Source organism: Oncorhynchus tshawytscha, unplaced genomic scaffold (genome assembly GCF_018296145.1).
Source record: "Oncorhynchus tshawytscha isolate Ot180627B unplaced genomic scaffold, Otsh_v2.0 Un_contig_4304_pilon_pilon, whole genome shotgun sequence".
NCBI classification, from domain to species: Eukaryota; Metazoa; Chordata; class Actinopteri; order Salmoniformes; family Salmonidae; genus Oncorhynchus; species Oncorhynchus tshawytscha.
Genome location: NW_024608403.1, coordinates 28743 through 47312, shown reverse-complemented (window position 1 = coordinate 47312; position 18570 = coordinate 28743). Strand labels below are relative to the sequence as shown.

Sequence of the window (18570 nt, the reverse complement as noted above, 5' to 3'; positions counted from 1 at the left end):
CATACCCAAGAAGACTCAATGGCTGTAATCGCTTCCAAAGGTGCTTCAACAAAGTACTGAGTAAAGGGTCTGAATACTTATTTAAATATGATATTTCAGTTTTTATTTATTTTTAAATGAGCAAAAATGTTAAAAAATAAACAGTTTTTGCTTTGTCATTGTGGGATATTGTGTGTAGATTGATGAGTAAAAACATTAATTTAATCAATTTTAGAATAAGACTTTAAAGTAAGAAAATGTGTAAGAAGGGAAGGGGCCTAAATACTTTCCGAATGCACTGAAGGACATGTATTCTACTGAGCCAATCGAATAAACTATAATCAGTGCAAAGACAAAACAAAAGGGATCCATTATTTATCTTCAGCACATACAGTATGGATATGAGGCTCGCATATGGGGTAGTCCAGCCATATCACTCTGTTACTTTGCTCCTCCGGAAAATTATAAACAGGGCCTCTTTCTCAACCAACATTTGGAATTGATTAAAGGAGCGCACACACACAACCTGTTTTGTGATTACTCTAACTGCTATTAACTTTTCTAAACCAAACATTGCCTGCCAAATCCAATGACTCGCTGTGCTGCCTCCCAAGAAACATTCTCATCTACTGACATTGTTTGCAACAAACTATGGGCCAAGTCTTTTGAACAGCACATACTGAATTTCAGGGTAGGGTTTTGAGGATGGGAAGACATAATCAATGTCTGGTGTGGACATTCAAAAACGTCATGAGGTGTCTTGTTTGTTCTTTATAGAGATTTTCACCAGAGTGATCTGACAGTGGACTAAAAGAGATATGTTGTCCTCATTTCACCCATCTTGTGTGTATACAGATGTAGGATATTAATTTGAGCCAGTTTGCTACAGCAGGAAAAATAATTCTGCTGTAACAGGAAATGTGAATTATTATGTGGATAAATAATGAATTTACATATTTGTAGGGGTTGATACATTTTTAGTGAAGGGAAAATCGAGTCTGAAATTTCTAAATGGAAATTACAAACTTCAGAAGCCTTTTTAAACCTCAAATACACTACAAGTTCAACATTTTCCTGCAACAGGATGATCTAATTAAGATAGTACATCTGTACATTGTATCCAAAGAAGGGCATTAGTAGGTTGGGGGATTCAGACTAGGTCATCATTGTTGCTTTTCTCTGTCAGCATATGGAGTAACAAGTGGACCATAATTTCCTGCCAGTGATGACCTGGGCAGCAACCCAGAATAATTACTTTTCAACATCTATCCAGGCTTGAGCCTCTTAGAAATCACAGCTTTACTTGATCTGCCAAGTACCTCTGTTCTGCTTACAGCTCAATGCCCCACGTTTGCAACTCTGTGATACCGTTTGGCTTTTCTGCAGCTGTTGTACACCTACATTGGCAAATCCGTTTTTGCCAACTTTTACTTTTACTTCAGTACATTCCTAAAGACAATAATGTACTTTTTACTTCATACATTTTTCTTGACACCCAAAAGTATTTGTTACATTTTGACAGGAAAATTGTCCAATTCACACACACGTGAAAAGCGTGCCCAAATTATACTGCTTGCTACTCAGCCATAAAAGCTAGAATATGATTATAATTATGATGTCTGTGAGTATAATAGAACTCAAATGGTAGGCAAAAACCTGAGACAAAATCCAACCTCGAAGTGGGAAATCTGAGGTTGGTCGTTTTTCAACTCATTCCCTATTGAAGATACAGTGGGATATTGGTAATCTTGCACTTCCTAAGGCTTTCACTAGATGTCAACAGTCTTTAGAACCTTTGGGGCTTCTACTGTGAGGTGGGGGCGAATGAGAGGGGAATGAGTCAGAGGTCTGCCAGGAGCCACGAGCTGACCATTTTATTTATTTTATTTTATTTCACCTTTATTTAACCAGGTAGGCTAGTTGAGAACAAGTTCTCATTTGCAACTGCGACCATGATGTTTCCACCCCCATGCTTCACAGTAGGTATGGTGTTCTATGGATGAAACTTAGCATTCTTTGTCCTCCAAACACGACGAGTTGAGTTTTTACCAAAAAGTTATATTTTGGTTTCATCTGACCATATGACATTCTCCCAATCTTCTTCTGGATCATCCAAATGCTCTCTAGCAAACTTCAGACGGGCCTGGACATGTACTGGCTTAAGCAGGGGACACGTCTGGCACTGCAGGATTTGAGTCCCTGGCGGCGTAGTGTGTTAATGATGGTAGGCTTTGTTACTTTGGTCCCAGCTCTCTGCAAGCCATTCACTAGGTCCCCCCGTGTGGTTCTGGGATTTTTGCTCACCATTCTTGTGATCATTTTGACCCCACGGGGTGAGATCTTGCGTGGAGCCCCAGATCGAGGGAGATTATCAGTGGTCTTGTATGTCTTCCATTTCCTAATAATTGCTCCCACAGTTGATTTCTTCAAACCAAGCTGCTTACCTATTGCAGACTCAGTCTTCCCAGCCTGGTGCAGGTCTACAATTTTGTTTCTGGTGTCCTTTGACAGCTCTTTGGTCTTGGCCATAGTGGAGTTTGGAGTGTGACTGTTTGTGGTTGTGGACAGGTGTCTTTTATACTGATAACAAGTTCAAACCGGTGCCATTAATACAAGTAACGAGTGGAGGACAGAGGAGCCTCTTAAAAAATAAGTTACAGGTCTGTGAGAGACAGAAATCTTGCTTGTTTGTAGGTGACCAAATACTTATTTTCCACCATAATTTGCAAATAAATTCATTAAAAATCCAACAATATGATTTTCTGGATTTTTTTTCTCATTTTGTCTGTCATAGTTGAAGTGTACCTATGATGAAAATTACAGGCCTCTCTCATCTTTTTAAGTGGGAGAACTTGCACAATTGGTGGCTGACTAAATACTTTTTTGCCCCACTGTACATGTATTGTGTAAAATGAAGTCCTATGAGTGTCATCTGATGAAGATCATCAAAGGTTAGTGATTAATTTTATCTATATTTCTGCTTTTTGTTACTCCTCTCTTTGGCTGGAAAAATGTGACTTGACTCTGATCTAACATAATCGTTTGGTTTGCTTTACAACAAGTGTATCTTTAAAATGGTGTAAAATACATATGAGGAATTTTAATTATGGGATTTCTGTTGTTTTGAATTTGGTGCCCTGCAGTTTCACTGGCTGTTGACAGAGAGGTTAAATTATGTCTGAGTGTTGGAGTGTTGTCCCTGGCTATCTGTAAATATATATATTTTTAAATAACAAGAAATTCAATTTACTTTTGATACTTAAGTACATTTAAAACCAGATGCTTTTAGACTTTTACTCAAATAGTATTTTACTAGGTGACTTTCACTTTTACTTGAGTCAATTTCTACTAAAGTATCTTTAGTTTTACACAAGTATGACAATTGAGTACTTTTCCCACCATTGCTCTCCCCCTCCCTTTGGGAAGAGTTATGCAACTTGTCTCGCAAGGCCTTCTTCATAGATGTGGGCATCGGTATGCATATGTCAAAACATGTTATCTGTACCAGGGCCAGTCCTGGCCATTCTGCCACCCTAGGCAAGACCAAAAAATTGCCTCCCCTACAAGAATAGTTCCAGTAAGCAAAATGACATTGAAAATAATAAATATTTTTCCAGATGTTAAAGTTAGGTTCATGTTACGTTCTGAATGAAAGGTGAAAAGACGTCTTTCCATACGTTAAAATTCGGTTCATGTTCAATTCTGAAGGAAAGTTGAAAAGTTGAAATTTTTGGTTCCAACCGCCGTGTCTTTGTGAGACGCAGAGTTGGTGAACGGATGATCTCCGTATGTGTGGTTCCCACCGTGAAGCATGGAGGAGGTGTGATGGTGTGGGGTTTCTTTGCTGGTGACACTGTCAGCGATTTATTTAGAATTCAAGGCACACTTAAACCAGCATGGCTACCACAGCATTCTGCAGCAATACACCATCCCATCTGGTTTGGGCTTGGTGGGACTCATTTGTTTTTCAACAGCACAATGACCCAACACACCTCCAGGATGTGTAAGGGCGATTTGACCAAGAAAGAGAGTGATGGAGTGCTGCATTAGATGACCCGGCCTCCACAATCACCCAACCTCAACCCAATAGAGAGGGTGTGTGGGATGAGTTGGACTGCAGAGTGAAGGAAAAGCAGCCAACAAGTGCTCAGCATATGTGGGAACTCCTTCAAGACTTTTGGAAAAGCATTCCAGGTGAAGCTGGTTGAGAGAATGCCAAGCGTGTGCAAAACTGTCATCAAGGCAAAGGGTTGCTACTTTGAAGATTCTAAAATATAAAATATATTTTGATTTGTTTAACACTTTTTGGGTTACAACATGATTCCATATGTGTTATGTCATAGTTATGATATCACTATTATTCTACAATGTAGAAAATAGTAAAAATAAAGAAAATCCCTTGAATGAGTAGGTGTGTCCAAACTTTTGACTGGTACTGTACATATTACCTCAATTACCTCGACTAACCGGTGCCCCCGCACATTGACTCTGTACCGGTACCCCTGTATATAACCTTGCTACTGTTATTTTATTGTTGCTCTTAAATGATTTATTTGAGTAGTTTATTTGAGTAAATACTTCCTTAACAATTATTTGTCTTAACTGCATTGTTGGTTAATGGCTTGCAAGTAGGCATCTCACTGTAAGGTCCACACCTGTTGTATTCAGCGCATATGACAAATACAATCTGATTTGATAAATATTTTGCGTCCCCGCATTTCACAAAGTGGCCACTGCTTATCACAGGGCGACATCAGCGCTCACCTAAAAAGCCCATGGTTGAGAGAAATTGTCATTGTTTTGGGGCAGAATTATGTGAGTTTTTATGTTTTGTTGGAGGTGCGTCTTGGTCAGTTTAGCTTAGAAAATGCAGCCCTCCTCAATCTGCCACTATTGGCAGCCGCCTAATCCTGCCTAATGAGCGGGCCGGCCCTGATCTGTACCATCTAGACATCTCTCACATTTATTCTGGTCTCAGTTGAGGCGGTTATTTGTCATGTGGGTCTCTATGGTTGAGCAAGAGCTCTACATATTGCACCACCAACACACACAGAAAAGTGGCCTGAAAATGTCAGTCATTAAGCAGGGCCAGCTTCTGGCTGAGAGAATAGAGCAGGCTGTCAGCCTAATAGAACGTTTGAGTGACTGATAAAGACTCCAGATGATTGGCCTAATGGCTCATAGCTGTGACTGCAAGTGAAAGCATAAGGGGCTTTCCATATCAACATTTCATTTCATATTTCAATTTCAGCTGCATAAACTCTCCCTATCCAAGTACATTTTTACAATATTGACTGTATTCGGATTATGTTAATACAGTTGACAGAATTACACTATCCAGTATTGAGCCATAGTTGTTCAGTCAATCAAGCATTCATTTGTAATAAATAGGTAATTACAAATATCACAAAGGAAAAGAGTTTCAGATACAAAACCCTAACAAATCCATTCCAATGTAACAAACACAAACCCAGATTGTATACCAAATATTCTTTATTTTCCAAAGGTATCAAACTACAGACAAACAGGTCTTTGTTCTGACATTACACTGAATGCGAGCTGTTATTTCACCACAACCCCATCCCCCTCAGGGCCCTGAACATAGATCATGGAACCTCCATGTTTGCTGGAAGTCATAGCTTGGAAACTCAAGAGTATATATAGTACACCATGTGATGTGCACTGTTACAAAGATACTCATTTGAAGAAATGCATCATTGTTAAATGCATTTGTGTTGAGAAAATAATTGACACAATACTGTTACAATACACAATACAGTTTGAAAATTCTATGACGCTATGAAGAAGCCAACATTCAAAATGACTTAGAAAAAGACAACTGTCCAAAGGTATGTGCACCACTGTCCACTAACACTTACCGCATACACACATCACATTCAAAGGCCCATCCTATTTAAAGCATTTATGTCACATTTCAATTTCACCCATGTCCCTGTATTTTCCTTTTCAAGAAATAACTAGTATTTCATAACGAGTAGATAAATTGCTGTACGTTATTATTTATGTATATTCATGGTGTATGTGATGATAAACATTTAACTGACTGCTGATGCAACATGGTCTACTAAGTGATCCAATGAAACATTAACTTCTCCATTCTCTCTGTCTTCAATCATAATTCACTTTCAGAGGTCCATCACACATCCACAGGTGACACATCCAGGTCATCTAAGGAGGTTAACATGATCATGCAGGTAACTATCGTTTACTCCAAGGTTTAGTTTGGCATTCTACTGGAAGAGCTATTACAAGGCTTGAAACACAATATCACTGAAAGAAGTGACGGTTAATATTTCGAAATTCAAATAATGTCATATCTATGGGCCTACCTAAATCAGAACACGGTATTTACAGAGACAGACAGTGGTATGGAATATAGGTATTGACAACCTTTTTTCAACCAGTTCCAAGATGATGGTGCTGTTAAGCTTGCTCAGGATAGTAAACACGCTCTTTCCAGGGTATTGGTTGCAGAAAGATACTAAATGACTTGATTGGCTCATAGTCATTAATAACAGATAGCAGAGTATGGAAGTTAAGATCAGTTAACATTGACTCAGCTGCAGTCAGCCCTCTATTATCTCTGTATTATTTTGGCCTAGTCGTCTGGGGATGTTTCTGCCTGTGGTGTTTTATCTAAGGAAATCTGAATACCCAGGTTTGTATTATTTTGCTGACATCACCCTATTCTCTCCAAATTGTCTGAACTTCCCGGGAATCTGGTAACCAGGAGTGTCTAATAGTTTGATCCATGACCTATTTTCCTATTTAACCCTTCACTTCTATCAGGATTCCAATGCACACATAACCAAACAAAAATAGCATTACATAGGCCATTAGGCCCATTCAATCAGATATATATTTTTGCTATCATGATTTAAATCAAACATGATACCACAACAGACATTGTAAAACCCCAGAGTAATGGAAACTGTGCAGAATAGAGGGGTGGGCAAAGTCAACTGATAACAACAGGGGTACACATTAAATGTGTTGTCCATTAGACCTGTTCTTTATTCAGTGTAATCTATCTAAACTGCCTCTTCATATACAATTAATTATGCACTATAGTCCACAGGTCTGGTTGCTGTACAGTTCTCAGTTGGACATTCATGCGGCAAATAAAAGATTGCAGTGAGTATACATATAATTCATGGTTCACAGTAACGACATATTGCATTGAAATGTTATGTTGAAAAAGTTGATTTCATTTTTGGAGGAGATCATCATTCATCGCTATAATATAATGCTTAACATTGCACTTCAAAACTAATAAACAACCCAAAAGAGTATTAGTACATCATTTGTGTGACTCTTGGTAAAAGTTTAAAAGACTTTCAAGAATTTAACAAAAAAATGTTGACTCACTTATATTGTGTACAACGTGGACAGTAAACGATTGATAGACCATCGAGTTGTATTAGGTTGACATTCTGTATGTAATTTAAAATAAAATATTGCTCTTCCACTTTTAAACTCCTAAAATAGACATAAAAAAACGCAATTTGTCCCCTCCTCACAGTAGACCTAAACATACCTTCCGACACATAAATCAAACAGTGGACATGTTACACATGCATTTGAAGCCCATAAGGAGCCCTTTAAATGTTGCCATGGCGATATTTGTTTACAAATCCTCGGGTGGTGTTATGGTCAAGTAAACCAAAGCTCAACAGGTCCAGTTAGAATTCCAGCACATAGCTAGAGACTGAACCTCATGTGAGCTTAGACAGAACCCATGTCCTAATGTAAATACCAGTTATTAAATTCTGAAAAACAGTGTTTGAGTGGTTTGTACATTAGACGACAAGCTAAACAAGAACCAGAATGAAAACAATGAAAGTTACACAGTACTCTCCTCAAATTATCTGATTACAGCACTGCATTTTTCTTTTAACATAGGAACTACTAAATCAAAGGGACGGTAAATCCCACGTCAGGAAGTTGACTCAATGTCATATGCCAAATTAATCTGAGTTTACATACACTTACCATGGGAAAGGTCAGAGTAAACCAGGTCAATAAAACAACAACATAGACCCTCCTAGTTATCAAGAGGGTTTGATCTTTCACAGTTGTCTATTGGAAGCTGTGTGTCCTTCAGGATCATGGATATAACACAGGGGAAAGTCAATGAGTAGTCTTATCAAACAGCACTTTGAGGGAAGTCAGATCTGTCTCCATTGCAGTTCACGTTGGTAAAGCAAAAATAGCACAAGGTCAGTGAGGCCTAACCTTCACATATCTCAGATACTCCAGACCAGACCTTCGCCCATATTCCAGTCGCTGTTTTCCTTACGGTCCTGAACTCTTAACATGCTGACATGGAACCAGAATTGGCACCCATGCGTCCCTACTGTCGCACGTGCAGACAGAGGCTAGGCCACACAACAGTACTTCTTCCAGCACGACCTAGAAAGCTTCTTCATCTTATCTGGAGTCCGTTTTTTCAGTCGATGCTGCTGCTGACTGTCGGAGTGCTGGATGCTGGCCACAATGGCTGCGTCAAACACCTCTTTGAGGTTCTTCTGGGTGAGTGAGGAGCACTCCATGTATGACACGGCCCTCATGTCCTCGGCACACTGCTGGGCCTCCTGGGGCTCCACTGGCCTCTCTTTGTACTTTGCCAGCTCGATCAGAACCTTGACGTCCTCCCGCAGGTCTGACTGGGTTCCCACCAGAACCACCGGCGCCTGCGGGCAGTGCCGGCGAATCTCTGGCACCCATTTCTCTGTGACATTCTGAAAAGAAGAAGGGCTGACAACACTGAAGCACAGCAGGAAGATGTCTGCGTTGGTGTAGCAGAGCGGACGCAGTTTGTCAAACTCATCCTGCGGGAAGAGGAGAGGAGAGGAGAGGAGAGGGGGGTTCATGACACGACCTGATAACTAGTAGAACCAAGAATGGCCATGCTCAACACAATATTCCTCCTTGTGAAAAGGTATTTGAGTGCAGGAATGGAAAGGGCATAGCCGTAACTAAGAGAAGGAAAATCCTGCTCTTATTGGCTAAGATGTCACCATGTGCAATGGCTGTAACTAGTGGCGCCTCTGCCTCATGACATAGTCTCTCTGGCAGGCAGGAAAACACAATCTATGTCCACAGCCTGACAACACATGACACTTCTATCGGTTTCTGTTAGAGTGAAAGTGTTCTGTTTACATGCCATAGTTCTTCTGACTGGGGAAAGCACTTTCAGCATAGCCTGTAGTTAATTTTAATCTCCTCCAATGTTGGTGACTGACATACCATTGCGTAATGTATTGTTGAAGGCACTGTTTATTCCGACCAGCATATCTTGAATGCTAAATCAAAAAAACTGCCAACAGCTAAATTGGAGAAGAGAGGGAGCATTGTTAAATTGCTATAACATGTCTATTATAGATTAAAATAATGACATGCACCATAGTCCACACTTTTGACTCCCAAAAGGAATTTGTGATGATGATCATGCAGCTAAATCATGTGAAAGAGAACGTGTGATGAGGCTGTTGAGAGGGTACAGGAGCAAAACATTTATGATTTGCAGTTGGCACATCCAACCACTACCCCGCTGCCAAACTCTAAGTATAAGTATAGAGATATGTAATTTTCACCAGCTAAAGAGATGGAGTGGAGCGGTGACATCATTTATATCATGTATTAGTGGCAACACAGCGTTGCTGGGGATTTACAGTGGTAAGCATCTAACCCATGGGCCATTGCACTGACGCCAATATGGGTGCTTATCTTCGCTAATGTGTGTTTAGTCCTTTTATCTGGCAAACATATTACGCAACATTCAGATTACATTTGCATATCTCCAAAACATCTAGTTCTACTGTGATTTCAACTGGAGGAAAGATAACCATGGCATTCCACTGAGATTATATTTTGCTGTTTATTGACAAAGCATGCGTTCCCTGCTCTCTCGCGCTTTCATCTGTTTCTCTGATACACCCAGCTTGTGTGTACCCATTGCTTCCTGGAAGAGATTTTAATAGTGTATTTCCATCCTCAGGAACCCAATGAGGTCAACAACATAAACAGTGAGGGACACTGTAGTTGGTATTCAGGAAATCTTCTGCATGTTTAGTATGCTAAATACATGGACTCTGTTATGAAGAGGGGAGCTGGGTGACATCGGTGACAAGCTCATTAATATTATTTTGATTCATTGGCTCAACCATTTTCTCACATTTGCATGGGGGGGTGCTGGTGCATGTGCTTTCACAATTATTATTTTGGGCTGTCACATGAGAGCTAATTATCCATGGCATGCAAGCGCAAATGTCATCTTGATTATTTGTCAATGTATGCTAAGTCTAACTATGTAATAGGCCTAACTAAGTTATAACTACTATATTGTTTGCATTGTCTTGTATAAAGCTCCAAACACCTTGCAAACAATATTGCTTGCATTGTCTTGGTGTCTAATGAAAAGCCTATCCTCTCAGAGCCTCTCTGCTCGCTTTCCAAAGAGACAAAGCAGAACCCGATGAACTCACAGAGCACAGCCTGTGTCTAGACAGAACCGCTCTAGATCTCTCTTGGTCTGCTTTCCAGGGCTGTTTTCCACTGTTGACTCTCTCCAGCCTGCTCTGCTCCTCAGAAACAGACCCATCTCGCGTTTCCTCTGACCAGCCCCAGCTGTGCCGAAGCTTACGTTTCCTTTCCAGGCTCAGATTCAATTCATTACAATTATAAGGTTTCCTATCTGTAATCCCCCCAAGCCGGTTACCCCCTCCCATGTGGGGGAGTCAGCGTTTATCTGAGTAACCTCATTTTTGGTGCAGAATCACGACAAAAACACTGCTGGAGCACATCAATTTAGACAGATCACTTCACTCCCCTACATTAGTAGACTACATTTTACCTCATTCTTTACATCTGCTAGTCTAGTAATGCATAGGGGTTAGAACAAGTTTGAGATATTCTAGGAACAGCAAAAAGGTCACCTTGTATGTTTTTAACCAATCCTTCACACTTCCAGGATAGTTGAGATAATATCAAACTGTCGTATATGTGTATTTTAATTACAAACCTGGCCAGCTGTGTCACAAAGCTGCAGTTTTACAGGCTTGCCATCAACTGCCACGACCGCTGAAAAAAAAAAAAATTATACATTTAATCAGCCAATATAACAAAGAAATTAGTAACCAAAATGGCATTATATACTGTTACGGACTGAATAGTGTTGTAATGAACAAACTATTGAGTATAATAATTACCATAGTCTTCCTGTTGCCGCCAATGTATGGCAGAAGACAATTGGAAACATTTTTACTAAAGCTGAATAGAAATGTTTTGTCAGTCTGAGTTTAAAATATACACTGAGTGTACAAAATATTAGGAATACCTCCTTCAAGAATTACTAATCAGGTGAATCCAGGTGAAAGCTATGATCCCTTATTAATGTCACCTGTTAAATCCACTTCAATCAGTGTAGATGAAGAGGAGGAAACGGGTTAAAGAAGGATTTTTAAGCCTTGAAACATTGTGTATGTATTGCCATTCAAAGGCTGAATGAAAAAGACAAAAGATTTAAGTGCCTTTGAACTGGGTATGGTAGTACGGGCCAGGCACACCGGTTTGAGTGTGTCAAGAACTGCAAGTTGCTGCTGGGTTTTTCACACTCAACTGTTTTTGTGTGTATAAGAATAGTCTACCACCAGAAAGACATCCAGCCAACTTGACACAACTGTGGGAAGCATTGAGTCAACATGGGCCAGCATCCCTGTGGAACGCTGTTCTGAGGGCAAAAGTCGGTGCAACTCAATATTGGGAAGGTGTTCCTAATGTTTTGTGCACCCAGTGTAGGCTACTCATGAATTCACATAAATGGCCCGTTAAAACCGCACGATAAAAACAAGAACTTGCATAGCCCAAAAATACGAATAATAAGTCCTAATAGCCGATTTATTAAAAAAAGGCACATATTTGTCAAGTTACCTGCAAAATTATCAAAAGCAGTTGGGACATATTCAGTTGGATATCCATTTGTGGTGTAGCTGACAATCAAGCTCGTTTTCCCAACTGCCCCGTCACCGACAAGCACACACTTCACTTTGCGCTCTACGCCACCGGACCGACACTTGGAGCCCGAAAACGACTCTCTGCTCCGAACCCTCCGAGGGGGAACCGGTGGGACCGCCGCCGACACTGCTACAGGTTTATATTCTCCATCGCCCTGGGGAGGCATCGCCTTGTGGTATCGCCAATGGAACCGTCCAGCGACCAGTTAATCCAAGTTTTGCCAAACTATTCGTTTCCTAAATCTGACATCAACTGGAATTTCACAAGAACTGTCCCTTATCTTCTGTAGTGTTTCCATGGCTGGAAAAAGTGTAGCCTTTCTATAAAGACGAAGCAGACAACTTGATGTCAATCCCCCACTGTGCATAAATGAATTCCCCAAGCAATAAATCCTATAGGAGAAAATGTTTCCAACCCGTATGATTTGAAGTTCCTTTCCTGAATCTTTTCCAGGGTTTTATTTCGCACTCAACCTCCTCAAAAAAAGCACAGCCTCCTACTCGTGAGCAGCATGACATCAGGAAACACCACTGAGTCAGAAAAAATGTGCACCATTGACCAATAGCAATAAGCAAGCTTGCCCCCACCCCAAAATATAATAAATAAATACGCTTGAAACATACAGCAAATACATAATTTGTAAGACTTCGTCTGTTTAATGGTTTATAATACTCTTCTATTCATGGTTAAGTTTTAACCGGCGAAATTGTTACATGTGTTGGAAACAATTGTTACATTTGTATCCCTCAGCCTGTTTGATCTCACCAAGGTGTTACAACACAAACATATGGTTACAACGCACCACTTCTCTCCGATGATACGGCTGCGCCATAGAGTAGCTCAAATCTGCTACCTGGTGGACTTCGACAGGAAATATGATATATTGATTGACCACGTTAGAGACAAAGATGTAGCGTCATGTCGGCAGCATTAAGACTTCCGGTTTTCAGATTTGCCTTCCAAATAAAAGTATGCGTTAAAACGCTATGTGTTGTTAATAAATCAATTATTTTTGCAGCTTTGAATAGCGCATAATGTTAAAATGTTATGATTTTGTAACTACGCCGGGGAAAATCCTAAACTAAAGACAATTAGTGCTTTATATAAGATAAATAATATAAGGTGGAGCATGAGGTAGAATGGTTAAAGCTTAAATAAATTAATGTAAGGAACATCATATTCTCCAGATCCTGTTCATCTAGCACTAAAGTCTATATATGGTGTTATTTCTTGGGTGACTGTGGTCTAAATACCCAGTAGCCCTTTCTACTCAACCCACTCCATTGGTCCAAATGCAATACACTACTGTAGGCATATAAATGACATATTGTCTTATAGAGCAAAAACTATTCTGTTCGCCACAGTAAAAGTATTTTAGGGAAAATCCAGTAGGGTCTGTGTAATATATGGTGTCATTTCATGGGGCTCTGAATAATATGGAATGTTGATGGCCGTTTACTCCACCCACTCCATTGGCCACAATGTGAATCACTGTACATGGAATAAAAATTGGCTTATAAAGCAAAAACTATTCTGGGTACTTGTAACAGATGTCTTCGGGAGAAAGAGAGAAGGACCAAAGCGCAGCGTGGTAAGTGTTCATGATGATGTTTAATTAAAACTCAGAACACTAAACAATAAATGACAACGTGAATGTACAAAACCGAAACAGTACCGTGTGGCCCAAACACTCACACGGAAACAAACACCCACAAACCAAAAGTGAAACCAAGGCTACCTAAGTATGACTCCCAATCAGAGACAACTAACGACACCTGCCTCTGATTGAGAACCATACTAGGCCGAACACAAAAACCAACATAGAAAAACAGACTGCCCACCCCAACTCACGCCCTGACCATACTAAAACAAAGAATAAAATAACAGAACTATGGTCAGAACGTGACAGTACTGCAGTATAATTACTGTAGGGAATACTCAGTAGGGTCTGTAGAATGTTTACAACGGCCAGCAACACTTTGTATTATTTTAGATATTTTTTCTCTTATAAGCCAAAATGTAATTTATAGGCATACCAGTGTATTGCATTAGGACCAATGGAATGGGTTGAGTAGAAAGGGCTACTGGGTATTTAGACCACAGTCATCCATTAAGTAACACCATGTAGATTGTAGTGCTAGAGCAATAGGGTCTGTAGAATATTAAGTTCTTTAGAATCATTTACTTAAGCTCCTACTATTTTTTTTATTTCACCTTTATTTAACCAGGTAGGCCAGTTGAGAACAAGTTCTCATTTACAACTGCGACCTGGCCAAGATAAAGCAAAGCAGTGCGACAAAAACAACAACACAGAGTTACACATGGGATAAACAAATGTACAGTCAATAACACAATAGAAAAATATATGTACAGTGTGTGCAAATGTAGAAAGATTAGGGAGGTAAGACAATAAATAGGCCATAGTGGCAAAATAATTACAATTTAGCATTAACACTGGAGTGATAGATGTGCAGATGATGATGTGAAAGTAGAGATACTGGGGTGCAAAAGAGCAACAACAACAAAAATGATGTGAAAGTAGAGATGCTGGGGTGCAGCAGAGCAACAACAAAAAAATAACAATATGGGGATGAGGTAGTTGGGTGGGCTATTTACAGATGGGCTGTGTACAGGTGTAGTGATCAGTAAGCTGCTCTGACAGCTGATGCTTAAAGTTAGTGAGAGAAATGAGTCTCCAACTTCAGTGACTTTTGCAATTCGTTCCAGACATTGGCAGCAGAGAACTGGAAGGAAAGGCGGCCAAAGGAGGTGTTGGCTTTGGGGATGACCAGTGAAATATACCTGCTGGAGCGTGTGCTACGGGTAGGTGCTGCTATGGTGACCAGTGAGCAGAGGTAAGGCGGAGCTTTACTTAGCAAAGACTTACAGATGACCTGGAGCCAGTGGGTTTGGCGACGAAAATGTAGCGAGGACCAGCCAATGAGCACATACAGGTCGCAGTGGTGGGTAGTATATGGGGCTTTGGTGACAAAATGGATGGCACTGTGATATACTACATCCAATTTGTTGAGTGGAGTGTTGGAAGCTATTTTGTAAATGACATCGCCGAAGTCAAGGATCGGTAGGATAGTCAGTTTTACGAGGGTATGTTTGGCAGCATGAGTGAAGGAAGCAATTTTGCGAAATAGGAAGCCGATTCTAATTTAATTTTGGATTGGAGATGCTTAATAGGAGTATGGAAGGAGAGTTTACAGTCTAGCCAGCCACCTAGGTATTTATAGTTGTCTATATATTCTAAGTCAGAATCGTCCAGAGTAGTGATGCTAGTCAAGTGGAAGGGTGCGGGCAGCGATCGATTGAAGAGCATGCACTTAGTTTTACTAGCATTTAAGAGCAGTTGGAGGCCACAGAAGGAGCGTGGCTTTGAAGCTCGTTTGGAGGCTTGTTAACACAGTGTCCAAAGAAGGGCCAGATGTATACAGAATGGTGTCGTCTGCGTAGAGATGGATCAAAGAATCACCCGCAGCAAGAGCAACATCATTGATGTATACAGAGAAAATAGTCGGCCCGAGAATTGAACCCTGAACCCCCATAGAGACTGCCAGAGGTCCGGACAACAGGCCCTCCGATTTGACACACTGAACTCTATCTGAGAAGTAGTTAGTGAACCAGGCGAGGGAGTCATTAGAGAAACCAAGGCTGTTGAGTCTGCCGATTGACAGTCGAAAGCCTTGAACAGGTCGATGAAGTTGCTGCGGTGCCTGCAGAGCTGTTGGGGTAGCCAGGTGGTAAGCATGGCTACCCGTAGAGAAATGCTTATTGAAATTCTCGATTATTGTGTTTTTATCAGTGGTGACAGTGTTTCCTAGTTTCAGTGCAGTGGGCAGCTGGGAGGAGGTACTCTTATTCTCCATGGACTTTACAGTGTCCCAAAACATTTTGGAATTAGTGCTGCAGGATGAAAATTTCTGATTGAAAAAACTAGCATTTGCTTTCCTAACTGACTGTGTGTATTGGTTCCTGACTTCCCTGAAAAGTTAAATATGGCGGGACAATTCGATGCTAGTGCAGTACCCCACAGGGTGATTTTGTGCTGGTCAAGGGTAAGTCAAATCAAATTTTATTGTCACATACACATGGTTAGCAGATGTTAATGCGAGTGTAGCGAAACTCTTGTGCTTCTAGTTCCGAACATGCAGTAATATTTAACAAGTAATCTAACAATTTCACAACAACCACCTTAAACATACACACAAATGTAAAGGAATGAATAAGAATATGTACAGTTGAAGTCGGAAGTTTACATACACTTAGGATGGAGTCATTAAAACTTGTTTTTTTAACCACTCCACAAATTTCTTGTTAACAAACTATAGTTTTGGCAAGTCAGTTAGGACATCTACTTTGTGCATGACCCATGTCATTTTCCAACAATTGTTTACAGACATATTATTTCACTTAATTCACTGTATCACAATTCCAGTGGGTCAGAAGTTTGCATACACAAAGTTGACTGTGCCTTTAAATAGCTTGGAAAATTCCAGAAAATTCCATCATGGCTTTAGAAGATTCTGATAGGCTAATTGACATCATTTGAGTCAATTGAAGGTGTATCTGTGCTAGGCATTTCAAGGCCTACCTTCAAACTCAGTGTCTCTTTGCTTGACATCATGGGAAAATCAAAAGAAATCAGCCAGGACCTCAAGAAAAAAATTGTAGACAGCCGCAAATCTGGTTCATCCTTGGGAGCAACGTCCAAATGCCTGAAGGTACCATGTTTATCTGTACAAACAATAGTACGCAAGTATAAACACCATGGGACCACACAGCCGTCATACCGCTCAGGAAGGAGACGTATTCTGTCTCCTAGAGATGAACTTACTTTGGTGCGAAAAGCTAAAATCAATCTCAGAACAACAGCAAAGGACCTTGTGAAGATGCTGGAGGAAACAGGTACAAAAGTATCCATATCCACAGTAAAACGAGTCCTATATCGACATAACCTGAAAGGCCGCTCAGCAAGGAAGAAGCCACTGCTCCAAAACCTCCATAAAAAAGTCAGACTACGGTTTGCAAAAGCACATGGGGACAAAGATCGTACTTTTTGGAGAAATGTCCTCTGGTCTGATGAAACAAAAATAGAACTGTTTGGCCATAATGACCATCGTTATGTTTGTTGGAAAAAGGGGGAGGCTTGCAAGTCTCACGACTTCCTCTGAAGTCGGCCCCTCTCCTTGTTCGGGCTACGTTCAGCGGTCGACGTCACCGGTCTTCTAGCCATCCATTTGTTTTGTCTTGTCTTCCATCACACCTGGTTTCAATCCCATTAATTACATGTTGTGTATTTAACCCTCTGTTCCCCACATGTCCTTTTCCGGTATTGTTGATTGTAAGAGTTTGTGCACGTTATGTCTGGCGTGCGAAGGGTTTTGTCCCATTTGTATTCATTTATTTCTGTTGGTTCTCTGTGATTTTATTATTAAACTGCACCGTTGTAACATTGTCTTTGCTCTCCTGCTCCTGACTTCTCTGCCGCCAGTACGCAAACATTACAGCAAGCCGAAGAACACCATCCCAACCATGAAGCACGGGGGTGGCAGCATCATGGTGTGGGGTGCTTTGCTGCAGGAGGGACTGGTGCACTTCACAAAATAGCTGGCATCATGAGGTAGGAAAATTATGTGGATATACTGAAGCAACATCTCCAGACATCAGTCAGGAAGTTAAAGCTTGGTCACAAATGTGTCTTCCGAATGGACAATGACCCCAAGCATACTTCCAAAATTGTGGCAAAATGGTGTAAGGACAACAAAGTCAAGGTATTGGAGTGGCCATCACAAAGCCCTGACCTCAATCCTATAGAACATTTGTGGGCAGAACTGAAAAAGTGTGTGCGAGCAAGGAGGCCTACAAACCTGACTCAGTTATACCAGCTCTGTCAGGAGGATGCAATCTCAACCACACTGCACACTGCCCTAACCCATCTGGACAAGAGGAATACCTATGTGAGAATGCTGTTCATCGACTACAGCTCGGCATTCAACACCATAGTACCCTCCAAGCTCGTCATCAAGCTCGAGACCCTGGGTCTCGACCCCGCCCTGTGCAACTGGGTTCTGGACTTCCTGACGGGCCGCCCCCAGGTGGTGAGGGTAGGCAACAACATCTCATCCCCGCTGATCCTCAACACTGGGGCCCCACAAGGGTGCGTTCTGAGCCCTCTCCTGTACTCCCTGTTCACCCACGACTGCGTGGCCATGCACGCCTCCAACTCAATCATCAAGTTTGCGGACGACACAACAGTGGTAGGCTTGATTACCAACAACGACGAGACGGCCTACAGGGAGGAGGTGAGGGCCCTCGGACTGTGGTGTCAGGAAAATAACCTCACACTCAACGTCAACAAAACTAAGGAGATGATTGTGGACTTCAGGAAACAGCAGAGGGAACACCCCCCCATCCACATCGATGGAACAGTAGTGGAGAGGGTAGCAAGTTTTAAGTTCCTCGGCATACACATCACAGACAAACTGAATTGGTCCACTCACACAGGCAGCATCGTGAGGAAGGCGCAGCAGCGCCTCTTCAACCTCA

The 18570-nt window shown here is 41.1% G+C and overlaps 1 protein-coding gene across 1 annotated transcript; it reads right to left on the bottom strand.

Moving 5' to 3' along the window:
- Window positions 1-5454: 5454 nt before the first annotated feature.
- Window positions 5455-12529, bottom strand: rhoua (ras homolog family member Ua). Its single transcript, XM_024388138.2, has 3 exons — window positions 11932-12529; window positions 11024-11082; window positions 5455-8831 (listed from the first exon to the last, which is right to left on the bottom strand). Exons 1-3 carry the CDS (start codon window positions 12179-12181, stop codon window positions 8379-8381), a joined length of 762 nt encoding a protein of 253 aa, XP_024243906.1. The 5' UTR covers window positions 12182-12529; the 3' UTR covers window positions 5455-8378.
- Window positions 12530-18570: the final 6041 nt, after the last annotated feature.